The following is a 26,255-nucleotide window of genomic DNA, read 5'->3' as shown; positions in this document are numbered from 1 at the left end:
TCCAGAATTTAGCTGGAGCCTCCAGAACTCACCTTGTTGAGTCTTTTTCTTCCACCTTAATATTTTAGGCCCTTTATAAGGTGCCTGTCCCGGGGTTGTGGCTAGAGATCCATGAGGAATCACTCGGAGCAGCAGGGGCTCTTGGAAGACAAATAGGGCTGCTCCAGGCTCCTGAGCACTGCCTGTTTTCTGCAGCCTAATGGGAGTTTCAATTAACATGGACGAGTACAGTCATAAATAACCCTCCTAAAATTAATGGAATTTCAAGGCTTCATTGGCACATTCCCTGTGATGCCGTTGCCTCTCTGTGGCAATGCCACGATTTCCAGCTAAAGGGAGCTGATGAGATGTATTGACTTTTTCATTTCTTAGAAGAGTCCAGATATTTTGAGAATAAAATGTGAATTGAAAAAGTATGGAAGTAGCTAGTGTTTTGTGGAGGAAAGAGGACAAGTCAGCTGGCGAGAAGTTGTCTGTAGCTGGGCAAGAGATGCTCTCCTGGCACGCTGCTCACCTTGTTCCTGAGCTGGCACAGGCACCACCCATGAAACCTCCATGGCTCTATTTTGGTAATTACTAATATTTCACAGCTGGGTTGAAACCTGGGTTTAACCTTATTGAGGCTGTGCTGTGAACACTTCTGGGAGCGTTGAAAATACATCTCAAAGTTCAGAGTTACAGAAATACTCCGTGTGTCACCTCCAGACCTGTCCCCCACCCACACCCTCCTCAAGGAGAATCCCAGCAGGATTAGCAGGGCTTAGACACAGTTTCTTCCACCCCAAACAACCTCTCCAGGTCTCAGCTGAAAATAGCCAGTTTGCCCGCATGCTGAGGTTGCAGTGGAGGGAGACAGAGACGAACTAACAAAATCAGGTTGCCCTTAGAAACACATTTGTATCGGGCAGAAGAATTGATTGGGGTTTTGCCAGCCCCCGGGAGGAGATGTGGGGGTGAGGCGAGGTCTGGGGTGATTTAGTGCGGGTGAGCTGTCTCAGTGCTGGGTAATTTAGAGATGCAAAACTGAGCCTGGAAGTAATGAGCTCTGGCTAATTAGGTGCTTGTCTGCAGGTGGAACTATTGCAGCTGGTGCTCCCAATATTGCTGGTTTGTGTTTGAAAGCATCATGGAATCAGTGGGATGCTGGGAATACAGATAATTTGCAACAAAGGGATTTTTTTTCTGTTACCTTCCCCCTAGCCCCCAGCTTTCCTTTGGCATTCCCGTTTGTTTTGACTGTGAGATTATCACACGTGGACCAAAGACGAAAGGGAAGGATGAGGTAAAAGGGGTTTTTATCCAGGCAGATACCGACAGGACAAAGGGGAATGGCCTCCCACTGCCAGAGGGCAAGGGTAGATGGGATACTGGGCAGAAACTCTTCCTTGTGAGGGTGGGCAGGCCCTGGCACAGGATGCCCAGAGCAGGTGGGGCTGCTTCATCCCTTGAAGTGTCCAGGCTGGACGGGGCTTGGAAGTGACCTGGGATAGTGGAAGGTGGGACTGGCTGAGCTGTGAGGACCGTCAGAACCCAAACCAGTCTGGGATCCCGGGGTGTTTTGTGGAATGGATATTTAAAGGGCTGTAAGCTGGAGGACTTGGAGACATGCTCGGGTACAAACAGGACGTGCACTGTGGCTGTGGCTGCTGCAGTGGCTGCTCAGACTGAGGGGCTGGGGATGTGCCAGGTGGGCTCTGCCCCTGCCCTGGGCCGTGCAGTCGGACGTGCCAGCGCCCGCATCCGCACATTGCCGAAACACGGCGGGACTCCCGGAGGGAGAGGAGCAGGAGTCTGAGCAGCAGCAGGATGCTGGGGGCAGGAGAGGGACAGCACGCTGTTCAGTGAGCTTTTGAAGGTCACAGTTTCCTTTCAAGCTGCAGTTTTCAGCCCTGGAAAGCTTTTCCCATGGGGATTTGTGTGCCCCTTCTCTTTGGAAAGCTCTCCCTGTTCCCATTCAGCTCCGTGCATTGTGTGGCAGACAGCAGGGAAAGGCAGTGTTTGGGATTATTTGGAAGCTGATGCTGAGATTAATGATACATAATTAGGTAAAAAGCTCAAGATGTATTTGAGGCAAGTTTTGTTATGAGGAGAGTGTTCATTTAAAGCGTGGACTAAGCTGGGATAAGCAGGGAAAGCCTCACTGTAACATTTGGATCCAGACAGAGCTTGGGGAGGATGGTTTAATGAGGAGCACTTAATGCAGAGGGATGGACAGGATGATAACTTCCAGTTATCATCTCAGAGTTCAGTTGGGGACCAAGGAATGAGTCCTGCAGTCAGGGGTTTTGAACGAGTCAATAAAGGAGTGGTGAAACATCAACAATATTTATGCAAGTGCATTTCTGGTACAAAAGGAGAAGATAAATACCTTATTTAAGGTTTTGTTCCAAGTATAAAATAGCCCATAAACAAGAATTTAAAGAGAGTTCAGTGATGCAGTTTAATACACAAAGCACGTGAAGTATTAAAGAGGTTGTTTGTACAAACACTTCATTGATCCACTTAAAATTTATATGTCTGATAAATGGCAGTTGGGCTGTGAACATTGACTACACATGTGGCACCAAGGAGCTTTACACTGGGCCATAAAATGTTGAAACAAGCTTAATAATGGCTTTTGCCATCGGATCCTTCTGGGGATAAGTCGTTCTGGAAAGTGGCAGACCCTGAAGGTTTGCATCTCTTGACAGAGATGATGTAGTGCTCTATTAAAAATCTCAGTACTTTAAAACCATGAACCCCATTTTTGCCACTTTGCAAACACTTTTTATTGTGTTCCTTTGTTTTTAAAGCATTTGACTTGCCAGAAATAGTCCTTAGACCAGAATTAATTATTGGTGTAAAGCTGCCATGGGCTTTTAAGGAATTCCTCACCTGCAGCTCTTAACTGTGACCGTATTCCTGAGTGCTCATGCCAGCAAAAAGTTGTGCTTGTTTTTCCCTGGTATAGTAACAAGAAATACCAAACACTGAAACACCAGTGCCCCACTGGAGCCTGACCTGTGATATAGTCAGGGCTCAGAATTGTGCTTTGTTTTGACATCCCATCACATTGTGCAAGAGCAGTTTCATCCAGCTGAGAAAACGGAAATAAAAGCACTCTTTTCATACAGAGGCCACCTCATTCCTTGAGACTCAGCCAAAAGGCCTGATCCCCTTGTCGGGAATCCACTAGCAAAAAACCCCCTGAACAGACAAAAAACCCCACCCAAACACATCCTAAAATAAAACGTGATCTCTGCAAGGAAGGGAGATGGGATATGCCGTTGGATGGAAGCAGGGAGTAGTTAGGGAGGGTCAGCATTTTATTAGGTGGGGTCTTCAAATGTTTTCCAAAGTCCTTGAGTTATGTTGGTCTTGATTTTTGTAATATTAATTATCTCTTATCTGTTATGAGCAAGAGCAGCTCAGCTGTGAAGGGTCAGGGTGCCTGAGTCCTGTAAGAGCTGAAAACGTGGAGGTGACTGGGAATGGGGGAAATCAGCATGGGCTTCTGTAATTAGGGGCTGGATTCTGCAGATACACAGGAGGATTCAATTATGGTCACCCAGGCAACATCAATCCTGCCTTTCCCTAAGTTTGGAGCACTTGCTTTGTAACCTGAATTTTATTTTTCCTTGGAAGAAGTCAGTTTGGTTGTCATATTTCAGCATGGAGAGATGATGACACTGTTTTGATCTTATATATTTTAATTTTTCCTAGATAATGTGTCATTTGCTGGAGTTTGCTTTGGGATTTTGTTGTTATTTTGTCTTCTAAAGGCTGTAGTTTGCTTTACCAGCATTCCTTCCTCGGGCTTCTGAAACGTGATCTGTCAAAAGAGGGATTGATTTTGAAGGGAAAATTGATTGCTGAAGTAGTTGCTAAGTAAAGGAGTTTGTGGTGCTACATTTGAGAGTAGCAGGATGAAAGCTGAGGAGAAACAAGCTGCAAAATTTCCTGCTGAGGAGTTTGTGCTGAGATTTAATTCTTCTGATAGGGAGCACTGATGTGTTTTGAGCTCCTCATTCATTGCCGTGCAGCTTTCCAAACCACTCTGTGCTGTGGGGGAGTTCATCTTTCTCCCTTACCCTTTCCTTTATGAGCTTGGCTTGATTATTATCCCCTATCAAGTGGCTGAGAGGAGCATGGTGCTGCCTCCCATCCCTTTTCCTCGTGGCACGGCACAGAAGTCAGGGAAGCAGCGAGATGGAAGCGGGGCTGCAGGGCTCGGTGCCGAACCCCACCACCAAAGAGGTGCCCGTGCTGCCTCTTTAAGAGCTCAGGCTCTGCCTGCGCGGGGATGGGCAGGAAGAGCTCCGGAGCCAGCCCGGCGTGGCACGGATGGGATGTGGCTGGGAGGGGATGTGGCTGTCAGGGGATGTAGCCATGGGCTTCGCTGATGGATGCGGGGAGAGGACACGGCGCTGAGCCGGCTCACGGCCAGAGCTCTCCGAAGTCTCCCTGCCAGAGCTCTCCAGGATCTTCCTGAGAGAGCTCTCCGGGATCTCCCTGCCAGAGCTCTCCGGGATCTCCCTGCCAGAGCTCTCCAAAATCTCTCTGACAGAGCTCTCTGAAATCTCCCTGCTGGAGCTCTCCAGGATCTTCCTGACAGAGCTCTCTGGGATCTCCCTGCCAGAGCTCTCCGGGATCTCCCTGCCAGAGCTCTCCGGGATCTCCCTGCCAGAGCTCCCAGGATCTCCCTGCCAGAGCTCTCGGGATCTTCCTGACGGAGCTTCCAGGATCTCCCTGCCAGAGCTCCCGGGATCTCCCTGCCAGAGCTCCCAGGATCTCCCTGCCAGAGCTCCCGGGATCTCCCTGCCAGAGCTCTCTAGATCTCACTGCTGGAGCTGGCTGCCAGGTAGGACTGAGCGCACCGTACAAAAGGCTTGGCCCTGCGAGTGGAGGATGGTGGAGCTGGGGAGGATGGGGTGATGCCAGGGAAGTTCCAGCTGCTATGACTGGCAGAGCTTTTCCCTTTGAACCTTTTCAGAGCCTTGTGTTACCCAGCCGGCTCAGTGAAGTGTTGCTGTTGTTGGGATGTTCACCTCCTGCATTTTAATTGTATGGTGAATAGAGAAGAGGCTGCAGAGGAGAAACACACTCCTGGAAAGCTCCCTGCTGTCACATCCATGCATGCTTGGGTTTTATAGATTGCTTGCTCCAAAAAGCTGAAGGAAATGCTCAAATTTTATGTGGTTTCTTGCCCTTCTGTAATCTTGCTTGACGGTTTTTGCTTGGAATTTTTAATGCACAGTTTCAGTACAAGTGGGGACACGTGTGGGGATTACATAACCGTGGGGAAGCCAGTGGGAGACTGGCTCCATTTCTGGGCAGGGATGAAAATGAGGAGTTCTGGAATGGTTTTGTGTAAGGTGTTTGCATAGGTGCCTGTGAGTACCACGGGTATTTTTATTCCTGGGAAGAGGTGCTTCCTCAGAGCTGTGAGCTGGAAGGGGAGGAGAGGTCAGCAGTGCTTGGGGTAAAATGGTTGCTAGTTGCTGAAATGAGCTTAGGTGAAAAGCACCATTTGAGGGAAAATTAATCCATTTTGGGAGAAAATGGAATAATGTTCTCTCTGTCTTCCTGCAATCTCTGGTGGAGCAGAGAAAGCTGTACAAATTCCTGCTGGAAGGGCTGGTTTTGGTGTGTGTTTCCAGGTCTCTAACGGCACACAGAAATCTCGCAGAATCGCAGCTCTGTAGTATGATTGGAACAAGCAGAGAAATGTGATAGGAGGAGGAGATTTCTGCTAGGAATTCCTGCTGACTGTCATTTCACTCAGCATTTGGCAGTGTCACTGATTGCTCCAGCAGCTCCAGGCTGGATTTTTTTTTCCTTAATCACTTTACAGAACAGTCACATATTCCCCTCTCCTCAGAGTGTGGCCATGGCTGTCTAATTAACAGAGATCCTCCTCTTTTTAGGGAGATATTTGGTTTCCAGAAAAATTCAGTGTGGTTTCCAGCCAGCGTTCCTTCTCCCACTGGGTCTATAATAGCTCCCGAAATTCCCCAGCTTGTAATCACTGCTGCAGCCAGATGGGGACTAGGTGGAACACCCATTGCATCTGTGCCTGCATTTATGAATCTGCCAGAAGTATCTCACTTAGGTGAGATTTTAGATATATATTTCATGAGTTAATGAGCCCTGAACAGCGACGAGGAGAATCCAGCGCTGGTACTGCCAGGGTTGCCATCCTTCTCCCAGATCCTGGCATGATGCTGATGGAGCAGGGAGAGCTCTGAAGAGTTAGTTGTTCAGCCTGACACGAGCAAAGCAGAGGCTGCAGTTCTACTTTACCACCTGATGGTGCTTTAAGAGATTCTTCTTGGATTTAACAGGGTCTCCTTGCTCCTGCTCTTCTGCTTCATTGCTCTCCTCGTCTTTTCTCCCTGTGGAAGGAGCTGTGAAAACTGTGTGAGGTTTGGACTTTCTTTGCTTTTCCCCCACTCCCTCTCCCTTCCCACCCTCCTGGATGATTTCAGAGCATAGTTGCCCAAACCAGTGATGTGGGTGGCAGGATATAGGGGAGGAGGAGGGGGAGGAAGAGGGAGGGCACAGGATGCTCCTGAACTGGATCTCAGCACGGCAGGGCAGTAACACAAAGGAGCTGCCTGAATTAGTGAATTACTGAATTAGGGCATCCTGGCTGTGGTGAATCCAGCACTGCAGTGAGGCTGAGCTCTCACTCCTGCGCTTGCCTGGCTGTGCTGGGGCAGCCTGAAGGCAGTGATCCCAAGGCTTGTGCTGCATTTTGGGATGTGCAGCCCCAGTGGCACCAAAATCTGTGTGTGAGAGCAGATGAGTGAGCCCTGGGCGTGGTGTGGGTGTGGATGTGCATGTGGATGGAATGATGCTGCTGGATGAGGTTCTGCTTCCCACCTGCCTGCCCTGACCCCTTCACCTCCCTTGGTGGAGTACCCATGCTGTCACTTAACCCTTTCCTAGAAGAGCCTCATCAGCACAAGTTGTGATGGACTTTGCTGTCACCCTGGCTCGCTTCTCCCCCGGTAACAGCAGCTGTTATCCCAGGACAGGCTCCTTTGGCAGGTGGAGGGAGAGGGAAGGTGGTGATTTCCACTGGGAGCAGGAACAGGCTCCAAGAGGCTTGGTGGGAACCAGGAGCCTTTCCACTTGCCCAGCTTCTTTCAGGGAAGCTGGAATCTCTCCACTAGTCCAGCTCCACCTGCCCAACTTCTTGCAGAGAGCTGGTCTGTGGATGCCACAAGTTGGATGCTGGAAATAATCACTTTCTCCAACCATTATTTCATTAAGGCTTAGTGGAGTTTGAGGCATTTTGTTGCTATCAGTCTTGTGTCCAGGTCAAATCCTTTTGTAAAAAGGACTTAGAAGGCTTATTCTGGATCTGATGAGAATCATCCCTTCCTTGGAGAGATCTTAAACAGTGACTCCAAACTCTGCAAATCCATCTAAACTGCTCCTTCCTTCAGGCAGCTCTTCCTGGGTGCAAAAAGAGCAGTTGCTCTGCTCAAAGGAGATTATTTCCTCCTGACTTATATAAGTTCTAAAATAAGAAAATAAATCCCAACCTTGTCAGGGATGAAACTGTTTTTCCAAACTCAGGAATGATCCCTTTTGAAGCAGCGATTGCTTCAGTGAATTGTCAGGAGTGCCTGGAGGAGGGAAATCTCAGCTGTGACACAAGGGGGGCAGCTCCATCCTGGGCCTTGGGCTGTCATAGGGATGTTCCTGGGGAGAGGGAGTGGTGCTACTGCAGGAAATTTGGGTTTCCATTCCATCTTCCAGTGTGTTTTTAATCCTTCTGTCCCAGATTTTGGCTTTTTTGTTGTTGTTTTCCAAAACTTGGGGGTGAGTGCAAGATCTTTGCGATGAAGGCTGGGAGTGACTCTGTTGAAGTTTGTGATAAATCTTACTGTTGTTTGGCTGAGTCAGAGTTTTAAATCCCATTTGGTTGTTAAAAACCTCTCTGTTTCTCAAATGACACCACTTGGGCCTGAGCTGGCAGATGAGCTAAGTGCAGATGAGCTTTAGACCCTGCTAACGAATTCTTGCCATCATTAAAAAAAGACAAAAAGAGATGTAGGGTGAATGAGCACCAGCCCGGGCACCAGTGGGATCAGATGCTGGTCCTGGTTCTCCTGCCCTGCAGGTGGCCCTGGGCTGTCCCCTTCACCTGCCACGGTGACAGGCTGGGGCCTCCCTGCAGAGGTCAGGGCTGGGCTCTTCCCAGCCTATTCCCATCAAGCACCTTTTATTGTGTTTGGTGCTCAAACACTGAATATATAACAAAACTGAGAAGTTTTAGAGCAACTTCTGAGCCTGTTTGGTGAGGAGGAGCTTTTTAGTAACGAGTTCAGAGACAGAGAAGAGCAAGGCTGTAAATTTAACTCTGTGTGTGCCTGATGCTGTAAATTTGCCTCAGTGCTGCTGGAGGAGGAGCTGGTCCAGCTGGAACGTGCTGTGAGCAGTGGGCAGGGGCAGAGCAGGTTGTGTCTGAGCAGCCCTTACTTCAGCCTTAATATTTGGTCCATTTTAGGGGGAATAGTTGGGGTTGTGGAGCTTGGGTGGCTGTTGAGTTGTGTCAGCACTGTCAGAGTCTGTCCTGTCACTGTGGTGTTGGTCCCTGCAAGGCTTTGGGCAGCAGCATTAATCTGGGGCTCAAACTTGGAGTGCAAAGAGTCTCTTGAGATCTTGACTCAAACTAATCTGGGCTCAGAATTTAACTTAGCAATGTGTTTTTCCTTGTTAGAATAAAATTAAGAAGTGTTTAATTACTCTATTTTCTTTTTAAGTATGTTAACATGTGAGGTCTGTGACCTTCCATATGTAGAAGAACCTCAGTCAGTAGAGCTGTTCTCGTTTCCCATGAAATTTTGGTGTGTAAAATATAAACAGCAAAAAGGTGAAGTTCGATTGTGGCATTTAGGAAAATTTTCCAGCAAGTGCCTTTTCCATGACAGTGAGCATTGGGTATTGTCTAGATCTGTGTGAGGCCACAAGGTGTTACCCAGGTCAGGCTTTTTTATTCTTTTGGATCCCTGTATCCCCCCATTTTATTCCACAAATAAACCAGATTCTGTTGTGAGGGTTTTTTGTGTATAGGTTTTTTGTGCATAGTTTTTTTTCCATTTCCCCCCCCTTAGATTTCCACAATGCCTTTACAATTAAGGAAACTCTTGCAATTTGCCTTTAAGTCACCCTGCAGCAGCTCCTGGAAACCTCCCATCCCTCTGCCAGCCCTTTCTTTTGGTGGGCGGATGAGGAAGGGAGTCACTGGGTGAAGAGAGGCAAACAAGGAAACAATTCCAGCAGGATTGCTGCGTGGTTGGCAGAACAGCAGCTGCCATTGTCCGCCAGTGCCCTGCTGACCCGCAGGGTTTGAGCTGAATGCCGAGGCCTTCTGCCTCCGGGGCTTTTTCCCTTTCAAACAGAAGAGAGCTGGGGGCTCTCCACAGGCCCCAGGTTTTGTGGATTATTCAGAGATGAGTTTTTTGCGTTGGTTCCCTCGGTCCTAGGGTGGGACAGCTGCCCCTGGAGCCCGGCACATCCCAGGGGTCGGAGCTGCCAGGCTGTGGTTCCAGGGTGGGTGTCCTGGCGGGGTCCCCAGGCACGGCCCTGCCTTCCACGCTGCTTTCCTTGACTGGCTGTGTTGCAGAATCCCCCGAGGTCCTGTCCAGCAGCCCCTGGAGGATCGGATCTTCACCCCGACCGTCTCGGCCGTGTACAGCACTGTGAGTATCGGGGCTGGGCAGCGCGGGGCCGGGGCTGGGCAGAGCCCCAGGGCAGCCACAGGTCACACAGGGGGGAAAATGCAGCTCCCTTCTGCCCCTGAAATAATAGTGCTCAAAAAGACTCTTGTGGTGGCATGTGAGTAGGAAAAGGAGGGAGGACCCTCTGGCTCTCCGCAGCTCCCTGGCAGGAGAGTGCAGCCAGGGGAAGTCGGGCTCTGCTCCCAGGGAACAAGGACAGCACAAGGGGACACAGCCTCAAGTTGTGCCGTGTGAGCCTCTGCCACTGCATGTTGGGAAAATCTCTTTGCTGAAAGCGTGGTCAGACATGGGCACAGCTGCCCAGAGCAGTGGTGGAGTCACATCCCTTGAAGTGCCCAGAAGATGTGTGGATGTGGCACCTGGGGACAGGCGTTGGGTGGGCGCTGGCATATTGGTGGAATGTTGGGCTTGATCTTGGAGGTTTTTTCCAACCTTAATAATTCTGTGATTTTATGAAGAATCTTTTTAGTTGCATAAGAGCAAGAAAGGGAGAAATCTTTGAAAGACTTGTGGGTCCATTGCTATTTTTAAGTGTCTCTAGTTTTATTCAGCACATTGGAGAGTGGGTTTTCCTCCTCTCCCAGTGGGAGGGTGTCACTGGAATGACAGTATTTTGGCCATATTTTCACTTGGGTGGCTCCATCCCTCTCCTGTCCCCTGCATCTCACAGACTGATTTTTTTGTGTACTAGTGGCTTCACATTTCTAATACCTTCTTATGAAAAAAATAATCAAGAAAGATTTGTTTTCACATGAAACATTCCATTGCACAGAGGAAGAAATATTTTGATAGTAAATAGAATATTTAGGGTAGGCCTTTGGCTTGCTGTCCTAGATGATTGCTAATATAGAATATTGATTATTGTATAAATTTAACTTAGAAACAGCAATGTTTATTTGTGAACATGATAGTCTTTTCCTTTTATCTATTTCTTTTTTTCCAATGGCAATAGCTGGAAGCCCAGGGTTATTTATAAGCTTTGCTAAATCAGCACAGCCCTGGGAAAGTCATATTTTGCTGGTTGGGATAGTGCAAATATTTTTAATGCCAAAAAACCCTGCTTTTAAGCTGCTCTTTTAATTATTTGGAAAACAGGAAGAAGAGCTGTAGATGGGATAAATTCACTGCGTTTTGTGCAGAAACATAAGCTGCTTATAGAAAAACATAAGCTGCTGTGCAAGGTTTTCTCCTTTTCTGTTTGCAGGAGTGACTGGGGATGGGTTCTTGGCTCTGGCTCCCTGGGGGCACCTGGGGCTGTAGCATCTCTTGCCCAGAGCAGCTGTGGCTGCCCCTGGATCCCTGGCAGTGCCCAAGGCCAGGCTGGACAGGGCTTGGAGCCCCCTGGGAAAGTGTCCCTGCCATGGAACAAGATGAGTTTTTAAGGTCCCTTTCAACCCAAACCATTCTGTGAACATAAATGTACAAACACTTACAATAAATAATTCAGTTTGTATTATCTTTTATATACCCCATACAACACTTAAAAAACACTTTAAAAATATCTGAAGTCCTTTAAAGAAGGGTTGGTTTTTTTTTTCATTTTTTTCCTCCCAAGATATAATGCAGATGCCTGTGGGGAAAATATGACTGTAAAAATTTAAATTAATGTAAAATAGAAAAGTAACTGTGAAGAATGACCTAAAATAGCTTTTCAGTGTAGAAAAATACCACTCCTTGCTATGTTACAGGAATAGAAGACAGGGCTGGAAATATCTCAGTTCCAGGATCTGAGAATGCAAAAGTTTGAGAGAAAATTTCATGTTTTGGGGAAAGGAGAGAAATTTCTCGGCTGGGTTCTTTTCAGGCTTCCATTTGAAGCCCCAGGCAGATTTCAGATTCAGAGGGAGTCCAGGCAAAAATGAATTGGGATGGAAAAAGCACATGATGGGAGTGCCTTGACAAATTCATTCATGAAAGGTCTCAGTGGTTTGTTACACAAGGAGCAGCACCATGTGTTTGAGGGCTGGGTTTGCATTAAACAGGCATTTTGAAGAGCACTGTGAGATCACAGAATCTTGAAGGTTGGAAAAGGCCTCCAAGATCTTCAGGTCCAACCTTCAAGTGCATCCTCAGTACCCAGGGGCTGCTTTTTCCCATCAGCATTTTATTTACTTGCACATCCTCTGTGGGATCCCACGTGGATTATGGATCATCACTTCCAGAGATGTGTTTTTCCAGAGCATGGCTGGTGTGGGAAGAGTTTTGGGGTCCATGAGCACCACGTGGTGACTCTGAGCTGCCCCCGTGTTGTTCCCGTACTTCGTGCCTGGGGTGGGAGCAGAAATCACTTGAGATATGGACAGCCCACAGATGAACCCCCAACTTTTAGTCAGATAAAGAGAAAAAAATAATTCAATTGTCCTTTCTGTGCTTTCCACATGCATTATCAGGACCTTGGTTGCACATTCCAGAGCTCTTTTTTTTCCCCACAGCTACAAAAATGGGAATGGAAAATCATGTGGCTTCCACTATGAGCCCCAATAATAAAATCAAATTTGAGGGATAAATTTTCCTGTTGGACAGAGGTGAGGAAGAGGCCAAGTGGGATGAAGTTTGTCTGAGAACTTGGAGATGCTCAAAATTCACAACAAGGCTTTGGTAGAACCTCTTTATCAAGGAAATCATACTGGCATTAAAACCAAACCCACCTAAATTCATCATGTCATCTTTATTTATTTATTTATTTTGTTATGTTATACTGAATGGGTTGTTGGTTTGGGATTTTCAATAAATAAATCCAGCAGTAAAATTATTTGAAAGGAAGCCACAGTTAGAAAAAATTATTTCCATGAACTAACCTTGTAATAATTTTCCCTCATCAGTAATGGAGAATGCTCTATTGCAGAGCTACTTTTGGACATAAAGGTTTGGGGGTTGTCCTGTAAACTGCTTCTTGCCTGGTGTTTCCAAATCCTCTACACTGCAAGAAATAAGGGTGATTACTTGTGTGGCCTCTGAAAGATCCAAAACCTGCAGAGTTTAGAAGGGGCATAAGAATGAAATTCTGTTTCTGTTGTAAATTATTTCAAAGAAATACATTCAACAGAGTGTTTTGGGTTGGAGTTTTTTTGAAAGATGTAGACCTCTAATGGGAAGGGAACTGCACAAAAGGTGGGTGTAGATCCCACCAGGCACCCCTGTCCTATGCCCAGGGAAATGGGGCTGAATCTATGGGAAATGAGATTAATGAGGAGAAGCAGACACACTCTTCAGATTCAGCACAAGGCACAGCCCTGGAATTGGATAAGAAGAATGATGGTGCTCATGGACAGCCTGTCTTTGCACAAATAACTGGTTATGGCAGGTTATGGTGAAGGTTTGTAACTGCTTTTGTACCATGTTGTGATTGGAAGTGCTGAAGCTTGGACCAAAACTACTCTGGGATAAACTCTCATGAGCTGAGGAGCAGCACTGAGACCCCGAGCAGCCTGGTCCAGTGGAAGGTGCTCCTGCCTGTGGAATGGGATGAGTTCAAGGTCCCTTCCAACCCAAACCCTTCTGTGAATGACTTCTGGATGAGCACTGATTGGGAGTGAGGGTTAACAAGGTGTGTTTGTGTGGGGAGAACTCACCTGGTCAGGTGCAGCCTGGAGCAGGGCCCTGTGGCGCGGCTGGATCCAGCACTCCCTGAAGGCACTCGTTCATTGCTGTCCTCATGTGCCTTTGGAGCAGGTACCACGTCCTGTCAGAGTGCCCAGCTCATACCAGCTGGGGGCAAAGCAGGTGATGGGGCAGTGAGGTGCTGAGGAGACCCCTTGTCCCAGATTTTCAAGGTCTAAGGGTTGGCTGTCATTCGCTCTTGGGGTGTTTGGTGTTTTCTGTCCTGGGGTGCCCTTGGGTCCCCCCGAGTGTTTCACAGCCAGCAGAGGTTCCATGACTCGTGTCCTTTGAAGGGATCTTCCTGCACTGAAGAGAATCCTGTAGAAATGGGATTAGGGAGGATTAGCTGCTCCAGCCACCCTGTGCTCAAAGGAGGGATCTGGGTCAGGAGGCCGAGGCGCTCCCTGCACGGAGCTGTGGGATGTGCAGGGGGGAAGCTCAGTGCCTCATCCTGCTCCAGCCTAGAACCATGGAATGGTTTGGGTTGGAAGGGTCCTTAAAGCCCATCCAGTGCCACCTCCTGCCATGGCAGGGACACCTTCCATTGTCCCAGGGTGCTCCAAGCCCTTCCAACCTGGCCTTGGGCACTTCAGGGATGGGACAGCCATAGGGAAACCAGGGACTTGGGTGGGGTAAAGAGTAATCCCAAACTTGTATGAGATGCTAAACCCAAAAGGTGTAAAAGGTCTCAGAAAAAAAAGCAAGAATTGCAGACTGAGTTTTTATTTTGTATTTCATTAGCTTTTTCCTTTAAAATACAGAGTTAAGGCTTCTGGAAAACTAAAATTAGCTCTTGCTACTCAGGGAAAATAGAAGGTGATGCCCTAGCAAATTAATATGTGATTTTGTACATACATTTTTAGAAGAACAACTTAACCTATAGATTTAATGAGGATATTTGCTTCCATAGTCATCTCAGACCATTTAAGAAACAACAAACCACACCCTAGGCTCTATGGGGGCAGGGACCCCAGGACTGATGAGCTTAGACAGTCTCTACCTTTTACCTTTGTTAAAAGTTACTGAAAAAAAACACACAAATTCAGCAAGTTTGTCTTCCTTTACTACCTGTTTACATTAAAATCAGTGTCTTATAATTCAGTTTATTTGTAAATAATTTGTTGTAGAAGGAGGAAGGTGTGGAAACACCAGCATTGCTGTAGCTGCTGAGAAAGGCTCTCTGTGCTTTTCCTTCTGCTGGAATGAACAGCAGTCCTTGGTTTGGGTGCACTGAGCTAGACTTGGCTGAACTTAAGAGGTCCTGGAAAATCAGTGTTAGGCTCCTACAGGATGCTCTCCAAGTGTGCTGTTGCCAAGCTATCAAGCTGGTACAATTTTTGTTAAATAATTGTTCTGCTGCCTTTGTTAGGCTTTCGAGCCAATCTTAGTAGGTCCAGACCTGTGTCTGTCATGTGTTTGCTGCACTGCACAAGGGTATCTCATGGACTCATTCAAGCAGCTGCAGTTTTCCTCTCAGTTCAGCTTCCAGATTTCAGATCCAATCACGAGAGCATTTCTTGGTGTCTTTCAGTAACCTGCAGCATAGGTTATTTTCTCCAAGGCAGTGCTGGAGCCACTGTCCCTGGAAGTGTTCAGAAGGTGTGGGGGTGTGACACTTGGGAATGTGGTTTAGGGCTGGACCTGGCAGTGCTGGGTTTATGGTTGAACAGATTATATTGGAGGGCTTTCCAGCCTTAGTGATTCTGGGATTCTATTCCACAATTCTATTTGCATGTTGCAGTTTCTGAGGAGGAGGAGGAGGACTGCTGGGTGCTCACAGTGACCTGGGTTATTGGTAGTGCCCCTGTCCCCATTGTCAAAGCCCTGTGTGGACTTGGCTGCTGTTGGATCAGAGGATTTTGGATGTCTCCAGCCGTAGCTGGAGCGGTGTTTGCACTGCTGAGAGCAGGAAGATGAAAACTGGCGGTGGTTGAAGTCCCACAGCTGGCACAAAATAACCTCTGTTTTCCCCAAATGCCATTTGAGGAGAATCATGAGGGGCACGGGCACAGCCTGCCACTGAGGCTGTTGATAGGAATTAATTCCTTCTGGTTTGGGTTCCTGTGCTTCCTCCCCCTCCCGACTGCATTATTTGATATCCATCACAATCCCCAGTCACTTCTAAGCCCCGAGTGCTGCATGACTGACATGACAGCTCTCTCAGGGTTGACACAGGAGTCATGGGACAGACTTTCATTTTCTCGGGGATGGGCTGTGGAAAGTTTTATGGAGCTCTCTGTGAGGCTGGCTGTGATCCAGCCGCGGCTGCGTGCGCACACCTGCCAAGAGAGATCAGCCCGAAAAAGAGATGATTCATCCCTGGCGAAGGGAAGGATCCAGTTGGGGACACAGGATGAGGTTCTGTGTCTGACCCACCCTTTCCTCTGATGAGCACTCAGGGGCTGTAAATCTTCCCAGAGTGAAGGCTCCTGGCCCATTCCCAAGCCCTGGAGCTGTTGCATGTTGTGATTTCCTGGGATTTCGGGGCTGGCGCAGCTGCTGTGGTGGTTCAGGAGCTGTAAGGACAGGCGTGGACACTCTGGGTGCAATAAAGAGACTTGGAAAAAGCACTTAAATGGTGAACTCCGTGACTTCTGCTCTCTTGGAGCTTGGAGCTAATGCTCCATTAAAGGAGCCAGAAATTTCCTTCTGCCTTCTTCACCCTGCTGGGGACATTTATGCACACATTGGCCTGTGCAGTGCCAGTGATCTGTGGGCTTCAGGTGCCTTTAGCTCAGACTGGGGAATGTTAGATGGGATATTGGGATAAATCCTTCCCTGTGAGGTGGCAGGCCCTGGCACAGGTGCCCAGAGCAGCTGTGGCTGCCCCTGCATCCCTGGAGGTGTCAAGGCCAGGCTGGACAGGGCTTGGAGCAGCCTGGGACAGTGGGAGGTGTCCCTGCCCATGGCACGGTGACACTGGATGGATTTAAGGACCCTTCCAGCCCAAACCATTCCATTATTAAGTATTGCTTTTCAGCAAATAAATAAATGAGAAAAGGTCAGTGAGAAGCAAATGCTGAATTTCAGTAACGTGCATTTTAACTCAACCTGCCAACATTTAATTATGTTGAGCAGCTGGAGGTGTCACCCAATAGTTGTGTGACTCTTTTTTTCCTTTGACTCCCCTTTTTTATTTTACTATAGCCACTCTCTAAAATATATTTAAAGCAGTTCCATAGCAGAGATAGTAAAGTGGAGCAAATATTTGTGTGCCATGAAAACATTTTTCTAATATTTTGCTTAATGTGTTTTGTTGAGCATTTTTAATATAAGTTGAGAAAGGAGATAAACATATGCAAGATTTGCTTTGCTCTTTGATTCTTTGCTTGTGGCAAGCCCTGCAGATACCATGCCCTCTCTGCAGTCCTTTATTTTTCCTTTTTGGAGGGGAATATGCAACTTTCCCCCTTAGTTTGTTGCTGGTAATGTGTATCCCCTTGCAAAATCCCAATATTTTTTGATATGGCTTCTCTTGGAGGGATCAGAAGGTCCCAGGCCTGAAGGCAGAGGGATCCCACACATTTCCACCAGTGACTGCAGCTGGTGCTCTGATTTTTTGATCCTTCCACATTTTCCTGAATCACATAAATAGTTAAATGACTTGTGCAGTGTTTCCCTTAGATAAGTATGTATTATTTTGTCTCTCTAGGTATGTACAGTGGAGTCTCAGCAGACTGATTACTAATGTAATGTTTTACTAACAGTTTATCTCCACACAGGTAACACAAGTAGCAAGACAACCGGGTCCTCCTGCCCCATCCCCTTACACTGCACATGAAATAAATAAGGGACACCCAAATCTTGCTGCAACGCCACCGGGACATGCATCGTCCCCTGGGCTCTCACAGGTAAGACCTGGCGTTGGAGCAGAGCATTCCCAGCCTCCCCTTTCCCTCCTATCCCATTCTCAGCTTCTCTGCTCAACAAGGAACTGACTTGTGTTGTTTGTGACCAGCGTAGAAACAAAGTGAATAAAGGTGATAAAGGTGTGGCTTGACCCTTGCAGTGACTATCAGCAGCACTTGGATTAGCACACAATACTATTAATTGGTATTTATAAATTAAATACAAGTTTATTAGGCACTAGTTCCTCCTGGAGTCTGTAACAGAAACTAAAAACAACTTGAAAAATTGGAGAAGATAATCGTGGATGAGGAGGAATGTGTTTTGCTGTTGGATCAGGCAGTTTGGGGCACGGCCTGATTTCCAGGTGAAACACCCTAAAAGTGCCCTGTGCCCTGTCTCAGGGATTTTCCGAGGGGAAATCAAGATGATGCAGTTTTGTGCAAGATGGTGCAGTTCTGTAATTCAAAGAAATGGGTCAGGAAAATGAGTTACACAAATTATTTCTCACAAAAGAGATGAGACAAAGGGCTGGTTACAGAAAAGTCCAGAATGGGAGATAAATGGGAGTTATAATAAGAATGGAGAAATAGAGTTTAGTGAGATATGTGGAATAAATTGGTCTCTTTGTAGCCTCTGGTAGATAAATATTCTGCAGGGCTGACTTCAGTGTGGACAGGCTTATCTGAAAAAGGAGGGGGCAAAAGAGGCAGGTAATGGGTCGAGAAGAAAAGGGAGATAAAAGATACTGGGATGGGGAAAGTGGGATGTGTAAGGAATGAGGTGTGAGCTAGGGGAAAGCCTGGTGTTCCCTCTGCTCTTGATGGATTTATACTTGTGTGGATCAAGCAGGAAGGCCTGAGCAGGTCAGCTGTTAAGGAGAGTGGGTTTGCTCTGAGGAGGGGGAGCAGGATGAGAGGCTGAGAGTGGGTTGGGAATGGGGAGGTGATGGGGAGAGCCTCAGGTGGATCCAAGCCCCCTGCCAGCCTCTGAAACATTAAACTGCAGCTGACCTCCCAGAGCAGGGGATGCCTGGAAACAGGTCGTGGAAGGAACACTTCACCTGAAGGATGCACATTCCAGATAGGGCATGGTGGGGAAAGGGAAACTCCTGGTTTGTCTGGGAATGTGCAGGTGCTCATCCTCCTGGGTGGGACATTAGAGGCTGCAGTGTCTGGCAGGCATTGGTGGTGTTGGAGCTTTCTTGCACTCTAGCTGCAGGGTTGTTGGGAGTAAAGGCTCTGGGCTGAGGACTGAGGCTCAGGGAGCAGGGAGGGCACAGCAGGGTTGCAGAACAAACCCTCAGATGCTGCCTGGCTTTTGTCATGGATCAAGACATTCCTTCCTGGTAAACCTCATCAGCACATGAAGCTACTCATGTGGCTGAGGAGAGGGGAGGAAGAGAACATTCCAGGCAGCCTCTTTAAATCTATTGTAATCAAGGGATTTCTCTTCTTCCCTTAATATTTTCCATTGAGTCAGTGCATCCATAGAGTGGGCTCTGTGCCAGATCTCCAGCTGGATAATGCTGCTTCCCTGTTCTGGCTCTTGGAAGTGAGGGTCAGCCTGTGTCCCTGCTGTGCTGCTGGAGTGGCCTCAGAGCCCTGGGGCAGGTGAGGGTCCCCTGTGAGGAGCCAGCCCTGCTGTGCTGAGGGCAGGGAGGGGCAGCAAGGCCCAGGGCTGTGAGGCAGGTGGGGCTTTGGGGCCAGAGAGGGCTGGGCACTGCAGAGCTTCTCCCAGGGGATCCCTGCCAGGGTGGCATTCAGCAGTGGAGCAGCACAAGTGCAGCTCCTGCTGTTCCCAGCCAGTGCTGTGGCCCCCCTCAGGAACCCTCCCCTTTGGTGGGAGCTGTCCCTGCCCATGGCTGGGGGAGGGTTGGAGCAAGCTGATCCAACCCAAATCATTCTGTGGCTGATCCAACCCAAATCATGCAGGTGTCTGCACTTGGGACACCAGGAAGGCTTGAAAGAGATCAAAGCTCTATAGAATAACCTGTCCCCAGGGATAGTTTTCTGTACCCCTGAACTATTAGAGATTTGGGTAAATTTATATTCTGAATATTTTTCTGTGTATCTCACTTGGACCCCTGTCAGGAGTTGAGTTGCTATGTTATGGTAAGAAATTCCCAGGCTAAAGGGAGTTTTGGATGAAAGTTTAACCTGTTCATTACATCTGTGATTTGTCTCCCCTGGGCTTCAAGGAACACCCTGGTGCTTGTGTTAAGAACGAGGTGAGTGGAAGTTTCCTGTTTCCACACCTCTTGTAGTTTGTGAATTTCCATCATGTTTTCATTCATTTACTTTCTTTTAGAAAGCGATGAGAGAGTAATTGTTGAGTAATTTTGTCTATTTCCTGGGCACCTTAAGTCTTAAATCCTGTTGTTTCCCTTTAGAGATAAAGGGACCTAGGCTAACATGGGATTCAGATGAATGTGTTATTAATTTCTTTAACAGCATTAAAGCACAAATAACTGTATTTTACCCACCCACACTGCGTTGATGATTGAACACTGAACAAAGGTTGTCTTTGCCTTTGTCCACTCATGCCTAACATAGCGAGGGGGTGTTTGTGCATAAAAGATAAGGACAAGACCACTTTGTTTGAATTAGAGTCTGATTAAGGGTCATTGATTTCTCCATCAGACTCCTGAGTTAATAAATACTCATCAAAGTGAGTCTTTCCAAGGTAGGGACTGCTCTTGAGGCAGTAGTGAGTGAAAATACTGGTGGGTGTTTTAGGCTTTGGGTGTCATTTGGTCCTAAATGGAGTTTGGGCAGAGAGAGAATGTGTGTCACTGCCAATGGGGCAGATTGCTCTGAGTGCTCAGCAGAGACTCTCCTTGCTGTTACCCAAGTAAGATCACAGCATCTCCTCAGGCTCTAGGGTTTCTTGAAGAGGGGATCTCAGAGAACCAGGGAGTGTCCTGAGCTGGAAGGGACCCACAGGGATCAAATCCAAGCCCTGGCCCTGCACACACACCCCAGCAATCCCAGCCTCTCCAAACCCTCCTGCAGCTCTGGCAGCCTCGGGGCTGGGACCATTCCCTGGGGAGCCTGGGCAGTGCCAGCACCTCTGGGGAAGAGCCTTTCCTGATCTCCAACCCAACCCCCTGGCCCAGCTGCAGCCCTGCCCTGCTCCTGCCCCTGCTCACAGAGCTGCCCCTCAGGAGGAGCTGCAGCCCCAGTGTGGCTCCCCTCTGGCTCCTCTGCTCCAGGCTGAGCACACCAAGTGCCCTCAGTTGCTCCTGGTGTGGCTCCTCCAGACCCTTCACCCTCACCCTTGGCAGAAGCCATGCTCCAAAGGAGAAGGTGGTTTAACAAATGCTTTGGTTCCACCAGTGACCCCTCACTGTCCTGGCTGCTCCAGAGCTGCCTGGCCCAGCACGTCAGAGGGCTGGGAGATGCAGTAATATCTTAAATTCTAGTAAGTGATAAAAGGAATTGCTGTCCCTTAGTGGAGCTCCAGGAGCTGGAGCAGTTCACTGTAAGTTTGTGTGTGATGAGATGACAGCATTGTGCCAAATGGTCTGAAAGGGAGAGTTTGGGAACCAGGGATCAGGGAATGAATGGGGTATTTAACCTGAGAAGTCAGGTGTAAGTGAACGTTGTACCTTTGTTTGGTTTCCTTTAGCTTTATCTAAACAGACAGAAACAGCTGGTTGTGTGGTGCTGTGGTTGGGTGGCCCTTCCTCTTCCTCCTCCACCATTTCCATCTGACGTAGCCAAAACAAGAGCACAGCTCCCTGCTCCACCTCCTGAGGCTTTCCTGACAGACACCCTCCAGCACTTTGCTGCCCTTCAGGATTAGTTTGTGCAGCACAGTGAGGAGGCCTGGCAGCCATGTGCAGCAGTCCCACGCCCCCATCTTTGCAGCAGCATCTCTGCTTCCCAAATTCCAGGGCCTTGAAGTCATCGTGCTGCTCTTGGGAATGTGCTGAGCTCTGGCGCAGGGGAATGTGCAGCACATGCTGCTGCAGTGATGTTATGGCCAGATGTGGCCCCAAGTACATCAGATTTCATTTTCCTGTTGGGTTTTGCGTGTTTTTCCCTCGTTTCAACAGGGAGAGGAGGGGCACGGCCCCTCTGCCTCCTCTCCTGGCTTGAGGCTGCAGAGGGGGCTGGATTGACACAATTCCCTTTCTCAGTGTGTGGAGGAAAGGAGAAGCCATTGGAAAAGGAGCAGGGCAGCTCCTCCTTGGATGTGGCTCCCAGAGCAGGCTGTGCAGAGCTCAGGTAGGGCCTGGACTGACAGTCAGGCACCATCCCCTGATGGATGGAGAATCCAGAGCAGGCTGAGAGCATTCCCAGAGCCCCTAACTGAGAGCAGCTGAAATGTTGTGAATCTGCCCCATTCCAGTGCCTTACGCTGATGGATGAGGCAGCCATGGTAGGATGGGATAAAGGGTAACAGAGCAGCTGGGCTGGGAGCAGCACAAGGAGCTTCCCTGTGTCATGGAGTGAACAGAGGAGGAGAGGGCTCCTCCAGAGGCAGTCTGCAGAGCTCAGAGCACCAGGAAAAGGCAGTTTCATCCCCCTCGTGACCTGGGGGTGTTTTGGAGGATCCCAAGGAACAAGTGCAGTGGGTTCTGGCATGTGAGGGTGAATGGTTTGGAAAAGACTCTTGGCTTTCTCTGCCTCAGCTTTAGAACTGCAGGCTCCAGTGGGATGCTGAGGGATTCTCTTAGTCCAGGCCCACAGTTTGGAAGCATCAAGCGACCACAGTTGGAACAAATTGCCAGGAATTTCCTCTGTAGTCAGGGGTAGCTTCAGCTCTCATTAAGAACACGCTGTGCACTGAGCAGATTGGTGCTGCCTGCCCACGGCTGCCTCTTGGGATGGGCTGGAATGCTGGAGCTCTAGGGAGCACAGGATCCCACAGCACTGATGGGGACCTTCCTCTGGAGCTGCTGCAGTTGTGGACATCCCTCATCTGCTCCTGAAAAGGTCGAGATACGCCTGAGTGAACAGAAGTGCAGGAGGGCTGAATTCTCTGGGTCTTGGTGCATGGAGACCTTGACTTTTAGGTGGCTGATTTAAATCCAGAACAGATTGTACCAGCTGAAACTTGTTACCATCTGGTTCTGTGCCTGAAGTGAAGAGAGTTTTGTGGTCTCATTCTGCTCCTCAAAAATGTCACCATCGTTGAATTAGAGTTTGTAATAGCAGGGAGACATTCCTTAGTACCTTCAGGTCTGGGAATGTGTGCCAGAAAGCAAGTCTGCCTGCCATCTGTGGCATGTTTATTAGGCAATCCCCAAGCCCCTCTTTTATGATCTTGGATCCTTTCTACAGGAGCTGGAATAATCCTGTTAGAACCATGATGTGTATTCACTGCTTCTATCTTCTGCAGCCCAATTCGAGATGCTTTTAATAAAGGGATGTTTATTAAGGGATTGTAACAGAAGGAGGGATGTAATTTAATTGTAACCTCACCCACTGGTGCCCTGGGGTCAGTCAGGTGCCCTGGGACGTGGGGGGTGTTACTCCTTCTTCTCTCCTCGTGTTGGAGGCAGCTGCTTTTGGAGTTTGGTTGCTACACATTAAACTCATCTTTCCCCAAATTCTGGTGACCAGGGACAGGACGTCAGGGAAGGGCTGGAGCTCTGTCAGGTTGGAGATCAGGAAAGGCTCTTCCCCAGAGGGTGCTGGCACTGCCCAGGCTCCCCAGGGAATGGTCCCAGCCCCGAGGCTGCCAGAGCTGCAGAGGGTTTGGAGAGGCTGGGATTGCTGGGGTGTGTGTGCAGGGCCAGGGCTTGGATTTGATCCCTGTGGGTCCCTTCCAGATCCATGATTCCTCATTTTTTTGCTTTGCTAAAAGGAAGTAGTCAGCATAAATAAAATAAACTTCCACTGCCCTTGGGGCTCCCAGTTTTATTGTCCCATTCAGATAAACTCCCAGTCCATCATTTTCTGTGTTCAGGAGCATCGCTGTGGATCCCTTGATCCGAGTTGATCTCTAAGCTTTGCAGGGAGCTCTTCCCCCAGAGAACTTCCCTGTGTAGGAACCTCCTTGTTTTGTGTATGGAGCCAGTTCCCTGCTGGTTAAACCCACCCAGAATCCCATAACTTGTGTAGTTGTCAGTCAGAGAGTTTATTTGTGATGTAGACACAGAATGAAAGATTAAACTCTCCTTGTCTAAATGAAGAAGTTGGTGCTGGACCAGCTGAGGGGAAATGTTGCCTGTTTGTGCTGCTCCTCCAAGCAGCAAATTCCACTTTCTTGGATCTGCTGTCCATTCCAGATAATGTGAATAAGGCAAATTTAAACAACTCAACTCCTGATAGTGTTTTGTGAGCAATAAACCTACCTAAATATTTAATAATTAATATGTAGTAATGGATTTTTTTCCTGAGCAGTCAAGAGTTTGACCTCTTTTTCTTCTCACTTCTTTCCTTGTGCTTCCTTCTGTACATCCGGGTCAGGCTTCATCCCAGCACATTTCCAATGCATTTTGCAAATTCCAGCTTGCAGGAATATGTGACTGCAGGTGGAGATTTGAAACTGTGAGTTATTTAATAGCTGATAAATCCAGAAGTGTAATCTTCTTTTGGCCTTTGTGTTCAAGACCTGCTGGAAGTGCAGCTGAACCCTCTGGTTTGTAATAGGATTAGGAGGTTTTTGATTGGGTTAATAATGCTGGGAATATTTCCTCTGAGAATGTATTTCATTATTTTTGGTTCATTACTGTGCTTTTTAACTCATTAAGTTAAGTCTGGGCAAATCTGGCAGGAAACATCAAACATGTCTTGTGTCTCAGTGCCTTTGAGCTTCAGGGGGCTTTTGTGTGGGGATGCTGGGCTTCATGGGTGTCTTCTAATTTGGGAGAGCATCTGGGTGTAAGAGCTGCAGGAAGGGAGAGTTGGGAAGGCATAATGTAGCTTCAAATGCTGATTAACACTATTTATTTTAATTATTTAACCTTGGAAGCAGTTGGCTTTCATAAGGCACAACGTAGGAGGGATGTATGAATTAGTTTTAGTATTTGTGCACTCAAGAAGGACAGAAAGAGCCTTTAAATTTTTTTTTTCTAGCAAGAAAAGGAAAGAAAGTAAAATCCATTACAACTTTATTATGTATGTATGCAAAGAAAAGATTATAGCACAAATATTGAGTCTAGTTGGGACTAGGTCTGACTTTAGACCCACCCCTCATTTGCCTCATAGAATTTTGTTATACAGTCCCAGGATGGCTTGGATTGGCAAGGATTTTAATCTCATCCAGTCCCACCCCCTGCCATGGCAGGGACACCTTCCCCTGTCCCAGGGGGCTCCAAGCCCTGTCCAGCCTGGCCTTGAACAGTTCCAGGGATCCAGGGGCAGCCACAGCTGCTCTGGGCACCTGTGCCAGGGCCTGCCCACCCTCCCAGGGAAGGATTCCATTCCAACACCCCGTCCATCCCTGCCCTCTGGCAGTGGGAAGCCGTTCCCTTGTCCTGGCACTGTGCAGAATTCCTGCTCTGGAGGTGTGTTTCATCCCTCTCCAGCTCTGCTCTGCCCAGTGGGGAGAGCAGTGTTGTTCTGCCGTGACCTGGCTCCGAGAGCTGCCCGGCCCTTCCACGGCGTTGGGAAGGGAAAGCTCCCCGTGGGTGTCCTGGCCACACGGCACATCCTGGCTGCTGCGCCGGCGGAAGCGCCTTTGTTTGGCCTGTCAGATTATTGGGAATCAAAAACACTTCTAAACTTGCCAGTAACTTGGTTTGGGGTGGAATAAAACAGCGTTTTTAATAGAAAATTGAACTTCTCTGTAGCTGTTTAAAAATTCTCCAGATCCCTTTCTTCAGACTCTTTCATGTGCGTTTTCTGTTCTCACATTCATGTGTCCTGGGCTTTATTTTGGTGCCTTTCAGACTTAGCCACTTGTTGAACCACATTTTTATTCATAATATAAGAAGACAAAACAATACGAGGCAATTTGCCATTTTCTTGCATTTAATAACTTCAATTCTGGAATTCCTTCTGTAATAGTACCTTCTGTTCCATGCAATTTAATGGATGTTTTCTTGCATGCTCCAGAAAACACGCAGTTTTTAAACAAACACCATGTGTTCTGTAAAGCACCAGAGTCAGCACAAAAGTCAGGGCTTTACACAGCCTGCATTTTGTGAGCATGGAGGGCATAAAATATCCCTGCAGCTAGAGAAACAAGGGAGATGCAGCCCTGGAGTTGCTGGAGTCCACTGTTAGCTGTGGTGTCAGACTGGGAAACAGAGGAATAACCTCTGGAGCCATTTAACCTGCAGCAGGGAGGCCACATTCCAGAGGTGGGGCTTTGAATCCATAAACAGCCTGGTTCTCCTGCCAGCTGAACTCTCACTGTGCTGCTTTCCATTGAAGCAACAGAGGTGTTGGAGCCATGATTCCACTCCCTGCAGCCTGGAAGGTCTGTGCCCATGTTCTCCACACATCCCTCCTTATGGTGCCATTAGAAATTTATTAACTTGTCTTAACTGTGCAAATTCAGACACTTTATATGTAGGATATTTCTGGGCTTCAGTGGAATTAAGTAGAACTTGAGTATTTTATCTGATTGCTGCCCTCACACAGGTGGAGGTTGGAAGAGACCTGGGATCATCAGGTCCAGATGCCTGCTCTGAGCTGGATCAGCTGGAGAGATAACTCTGGGCCACCAGCCCTTGGGTTCTGAGTGTCTCCAAGGGTGGCAGCAGCCTCTGAGATATCAGATGACACATTTTGGAACTTCTTGTTGGCTTTTGGAAGAAAATAGGAGGAAAGCTGCAAAGCTACTGATGGTATTTTGATGTGGAGTAGTGTCTTTGCTGATTGGGGTTCTGTTCCTGGGAACAAGTACTTGTCCTCAAAGTCTATTTTGTTAAAATGTGAGGCAGTTTTATAAACCGGTGAAAGGCACTCTGTGAACTCAAGGGTGTTTCTGCAGACAGTCCCAGCTCTGCTTTCAGCAGTGGGGATGTTGGAATTTCTGCCCTCAGCACACACACACACTCCATATTTTTGAGTGCTTTTATTACAGAAAATGCCAATTTACTTAATTACATAATGGTCATTAGCAGACCACCCCAGGCTGCGAGCCAGGTGCTGCAGGCAGGGCAGAGCCTGG

At 48.0% G+C, this 26,255-nt stretch overlaps 1 protein-coding gene across 24 annotated transcripts in view; it reads left to right on the top strand.

The window, feature by feature from the left end:
• EIF4G3 (eukaryotic translation initiation factor 4 gamma 3) overlaps positions 1–26,255 on the top strand; it is a 140,908-nt gene that overhangs the window by 33,113 nt on the left and 81,540 nt on the right. For 16 of the 24 annotated variants that reach the window (XR_010350110.1, XM_064397050.1, XM_064397049.1 and 13 more), the window contains exons 2-3: positions 9,620–9,695; positions 17,042–17,185. Coding sequence is in view for 21 of the 24 variants with exons in the window: in XM_064397050.1 (XP_064253120.1) it covers positions 9,620–9,695; positions 17,042–17,185 (220 nt within the window). In the remaining 3 variants the exon portion in view is untranslated. Of the gene's footprint in view, positions 1–6,355; positions 6,405–9,619; positions 9,696–17,041; positions 17,186–26,255 lie in introns of those variants that run through there. The other 8 variants (XM_064397054.1, XM_064397053.1, XM_064397052.1 and 5 more) reach the window with 4 other exon arrangements.

Source organism: Passer domesticus, chromosome 22 (assembly GCF_036417665.1).
Source record: "Passer domesticus isolate bPasDom1 chromosome 22, bPasDom1.hap1, whole genome shotgun sequence".
In the NCBI taxonomy this organism is placed as follows: domain Eukaryota; kingdom Metazoa; phylum Chordata; class Aves; order Passeriformes; family Passeridae; genus Passer; species Passer domesticus.
This window is presented reverse-complemented; position numbering and strand designations above follow the sequence as displayed.